This window comes from Cyprinodon variegatus, unplaced genomic scaffold (assembly GCF_000732505.1).
Source record: "Cyprinodon variegatus isolate N-32 unplaced genomic scaffold, C_variegatus-1.0 Scaffold1223, whole genome shotgun sequence".
In the NCBI taxonomy this organism is placed as follows: Eukaryota; Metazoa; Chordata; class Actinopteri; order Cyprinodontiformes; family Cyprinodontidae; genus Cyprinodon; species Cyprinodon variegatus.
Window position 1 is genome coordinate 54,955 of NW_015151676.1, and position 5,127 is coordinate 60,081.

The following is a 5,127-nucleotide window of genomic DNA, read 5'->3' on the forward strand; positions in this document are numbered from 1 at the left end:
CAGAGATCCAGAAATCGAATTTATTGACATCAAAAATATATTTCTACTAGTAAAAATATAATAACATATATCAACTATTGATATATGACTAGTTAAATTGGAAGTTCAGATATCTACATTTTAATAATGCCTATCTGTTTAGATACTTAAAAACATATTTTGACTAATATTGAAAAAATTAATGAGGCTCCATTTTAACATCAAATAAGCAGGCTGACTCGTCACATTTCTATTAGAGATAGCACTGAAGCATTCTACCTAGTCACAATCACAATGTTACTAGTCAGAATTCTGTTATAGATATCACTTATTGCATTTCTATTAGTATAAATTATATTTTTTTAGTAATCTGTAATCAAATTTGTACAAGTAAGAACTACATTTCAGATGCCTACAAATCTTGACTTACTTTAAGTGCTAATTTTAACATATATTTTTCTTGGCCGGATATGCATTTCAGATATCTTTATTAGTATACCTCCTATCTAAAATGAACACCCCAGTCGGCAGATAGCAAGCCTGCTTAGTGTGAGGGATTGCATTCGAGTCAATGAGTCGCTGCAATCAACTGGTTTCCTTTTAATCAATTTGATTGTATGATCTGGTTGAACTGGAAAGTGCCTTGAGATGACATGTGTTGTGAACTGGTGCTATATAAGTAAACTGAAATGAATTGAATAGTATCAGGCTTTTTCCTATAATGGCTGTGAGAATATGACCTATTGTTATAAAATTTTATTTGTTTCCCCAAACCCATGCAAACGCTCTTGCCTGGGGTCAAAATTAAAATTTAAAAGATCAGACATGATTATTTCTCTGATGTCTAAAAGTATATGAAAAGTTGAAGATCAGAATATCACTAAGAGGTTTCTTTAACCACACTTTTTTAAATCTTCATTATGTGGAGTTTTAAACTGACACTAATGTTATTTCCCATCAGGAACTAATTTGGCAAAGAAATTAAATGAAATGAACACCTGCAATTTTCTTCTACTTTAACTGCAATGCAAAACTATATTTAGATAAAGAGGTTTTGGATAAGCTTCAAATAAAACACAAAAAATATTTGAATCCACCGAAAACACAGGATTTAAAAGTTTAACATCATGATGGCCAAAAAACTTTCTGTATGACGTACACAGCCAAGAGAGCATGTATGACTGAATATGTATTCCAGATGTCTCAAAATGATTTCTTCCTGGTCAATCGGATTACAGAGATCTGAAATTCATTTTTAGACATCCTGAATGTTTATTTTAGATAGGAGTAATGCCATCTTGAATATCTGAAAGTAACGACGCAATAAACATGAATGGGCAAAAGTGACGCAATTTGTATAAGTAAGAATTACATTTCACATATCGGAAATTCAAGGAGACACAAGGAGAGTGACAAAAAGCAACTACAAAAGGCGGCCCCGTCCAGGAAACACACAGCCAGGCAGACGAGCTCCGAGCCAACCAACATGTCAGAGGAGGAAGAGAGCACATCTAGCCAGTCACAGTCAGAAAAACAGGACTACACTGGAAAAACAGGCCAATCTCCAACATCTATAATCTGAGGTGTTGATGGAAGCAGCACAGCTTATATTTCTCTCCAGGATGGAGTTACAGACAAACAGGAACAGACGAGGCTAGGCTAATATGTACTATAATACATTAAGATACCTGTTTTACATTTAATTTTATTGCACATTTTTGTTTCCTGATTTAATTCTCACTTAAAATCGGCAGTCTTTATTAAAAGACAACTTACTCCTGAAATTGGTTTGACAATCTTCTGCAAATTATTTAAATTCTACTTTTCTGTCTAAAGCAACCAGTTTGGGGAGGTAGTTTAAATGAGAAAAGATCAGATTATCAGACTGAAAAAGCCTGGAGCAGAATATGTGAGAGGGAGGCTTCATATGACACAGATGAGAAATCTAATCTATTCAAACTAGTATGTGGTCACACAAGAAGCATTAACGAATTAGAAAAAGCTGTTTCGGAGAAACATCAAAGTGGGAATACTTTTTTTGCTGAATGAAAAAAATAAAAATTAGCCCAAGAAACTGCAAGAAGGAAAAGAAGCACAAATTAGCTGAGGAACATATGAAAATGTGATAGGAAGTTATCAGAAACTTCAAACAGCAGAAAAAAGTAGAATCATCTGAAGATTTTGTAGGGTAGAATCCTTTGGCAGCATAATGGCAGAAACACACTCATCTTAAAAGGAAAACATTTAAAGTTCATTAAACAGAAGAAAAAGTCCAAAAGTTTCTGTTTACCGGGAAGTTGACAGAAGTAAAGCATCTGCTTACGAGGTTAGCAAATGCTTTATTACAGTGGAAATGTTAGAGCTTCATTAAGAACTGCGCACTTAAGTGTGTTGTCAAGACGCCTTGGTAGTATAATTTGAAGAAATTTGTTGAGTTTGGGTCATAGCTACGAACCATATGGCACATTGAATTAATGTGCATAAGGAAGAGGCTTTTATTTTGTAGAGTCCCTATAGTCTTATTTTGAAAGTCTACCATCAATGTGTGTCAAGGGAAGGGTCATGCCCAGCAGTGATATAGAAACCATTTCTAAATGTGAAATCACTGGTTTTCCATGTTATTGGGTGAATAGATGCTGTATTAGACTGTAAATGGGAGACTTTTATTGTGAAATTTGCTCTGGGGTGTGTTTTGAAAAGGTCCCAAGAGTCTAATAGAAACAAGCTGGTGGAGATTGGGTCATAATGCTGAGCCATTTGCATCAATTAATACACGAGTATAATATAGAGGCTTTTATTTTGAAGGGTCCCTGGAGTCTTATTTTGAAAGTCTAGCAGGGTTGTGTGTTGAGAAAATGGTCAGACCCAGCAATGATACATGATGACTTTCCAATCGTTAAATCACTCTTTTCCCCTGTTATTAGGGCAGTAGATGAAGTGGCAATGGGAGGCTTTTATTTTGAAATTTGCTGTGGGGTGTGTTTTGAAAAGCCCCCTAGAGTCTAATTTTTAAAAAGTGGTTGAGTTTGGCTCATAATGTTGAGCCATTTGCTGGACAAAAAAAAAAAAATTTGGGTTTAATGTAGGGGCTTTTATGGAGCAGAATATGTGAGAGGGAGGCTTCATATGACACCGATGAGAAATCTGATCTATTCAAACTAGTATAGTATGTGGTCACACAAGAAGCATTGACTATTTAATGCCATTGTCACCAGCTACATGCTCTTAAAGCAGGGCACTGGCTGCTCTCCATTTTAGCAGCAAGATGTTTAGCTATAAATGATGTTTTTGAACATGACAAGGAGTCAGAGAAGAAAATCTAGCGCTCCTTTTCCATTAAATGCCCATTTAAAGCCCTAGGATGTATACTATATTGGTTATAAGAACCCCAGGGAATTCATCAGTGTGCTTTCCCCATTTCTCTGAAAGCCTGACAAAAGTGCAGTACACTATCAATCCAACAGGTGGTTGTAATAAGAGCACTCAACTGTTTTTCCTTTACTTTCAGTACCGTGATTAATCATAAGATTTTACTACCTTTAAAAGAGCATGTTTTTTTGTTGATTTTTTTCCATTAGACATATTTTCTAAGACCAGTTTTAGACTTATCCAGATGATTTCTTCCAACCATAAAACGCATAGCCCTTGCCATTAAAAGTTTAAATAATTATGTTGGGTTTTTTTGTCAGTGTATTAATTTGGCCTGATTTGTGGCTTTATATCTGCATGATTCTTATTCTGTTTTTATTCGAAGGAGACCGCCAGCTTGTACAGGGAATTTATATTATGACTTTATAAGTATAAGTTAACATTTATATTTGCCTAAGCAGCTGTAGAATAGGACTTCAAATGGATCTCAACAAGCTGGAAGACAGCATTCAACTCACAACTTCTACTGTTGCAGCGCTGTCCACATAGAACTATGAAAAAATAAAAATTGGTAAAGTTATTATTGAAAACACCACCATTTTTCTCAGTAAATATATTTCTAGATTTACTACTGACATGACATTTTTACCAGATGTTGGTAACAATACAAAGGTATATAAATGTATACATTAAACACCAGTTTAAGTGTCAAAGTTTCGGGACCCTGAGGCCTCAGCATCTGACTGCTGCCCAATGGTCTTTGCACGAGTCCCTCATGGTTCATCCTGCAGGTGATGGACCCAATGGGGAATGGCTTTGCATCATGCCTTCAGACTCGGCCCGGCCAGGTCTTACGAGGAAGAAGCCGTCCGATAGGCGCTGGCCAATGAACTCTAACCTGGCCTGGTTCCAGGGTGGGGTCCCAGCTCTGCTGTACCTGGCAACGTTATGTGCCTTGTTTTCACAGTCTTCATAAAGACGTTTAAACCAAGCAGCTTGCTGGAAGGGAAGGAGCTGGACCTTTTGAAGGAGGTGGAGCATTACATGCTAGAAATAGTTAGGCTTGCCTCCACATATAGCTTGGCATCTGAATTTGCCCAACCAGTCGATGTGTTTGTGCACCTGGAGAAGGCATTCAACCGGGTCCCTCATGGTGTCCAGTGAGAGGCGCTTTAGGAGTATGGAGTCAGGAGTCCTTTACTAGGAGAGTTCTGGACTCTGTACAAGTGGAGCAGGAATCTGGTCCGCATTGCCGGCATTAAGGCAGACCTGTTCCCACTGCATGTTGGACTCTGACAGGGCTGCCCTCCGTCACTGATCCTGAAGGTAACCTTTATGGAAAGGATTTCTATGCGCAGTGAAGGGTCTTGTTCAGGGACTGCTGGATCTATTTCCTTCTTTTTGCAGAGTCTCCTCAAGTTTAGTTGAGTTCCTTCTTCGGTTTAACTGTAATGGTTTGACATTACTTGTTGACTTTACTGTCATGATGGGATCAAGGCGTCTAACCCACATGCAGAGATCACTCAAGAGGCAGAGAAAAAGTTCAAAGGTTTATTTACAATGAAGCACAAAACAATGAACTGGTCCTTGGTTGGTAGACTGGTCATGAGGGGGTCCTCCACTGAGGGGGACAGAGAGGTTAGTATTGATCCAAGTTACTGCAGGTTTTCTGATGTATGAGGGAATACCTGTTCTGAGGTTGAGCGGAGCTGCAGAGGGGGGGAACCTTGAGGGTCCAGAGGCTAGTCGGCTGGCAGAGGGCGGAGGGCGGAGGCTTAC

At 38.1% G+C, this 5,127-nt stretch overlaps 1 protein-coding gene across 1 annotated transcript in view; it reads left to right on the forward strand.

The window, feature by feature from the left end:
* Positions 1-4,512, forward strand: part of LOC107102246 — a 33,333-nt gene extending 28,821 nt beyond the window's left edge. Inside the window, exons 6-7 of the mRNA XM_015401459.1 lie at positions 4,140-4,262; positions 4,316-4,512. Of these exons, the coding sequence (XP_015256945.1) occupies positions 4,140-4,262; positions 4,316-4,512 (320 nt within the window). The remainder of the gene's footprint in view (positions 1-4,139; positions 4,263-4,315) is intronic.
* The last annotated feature ends 615 nt before the right edge of the window (positions 4,513-5,127 follow it).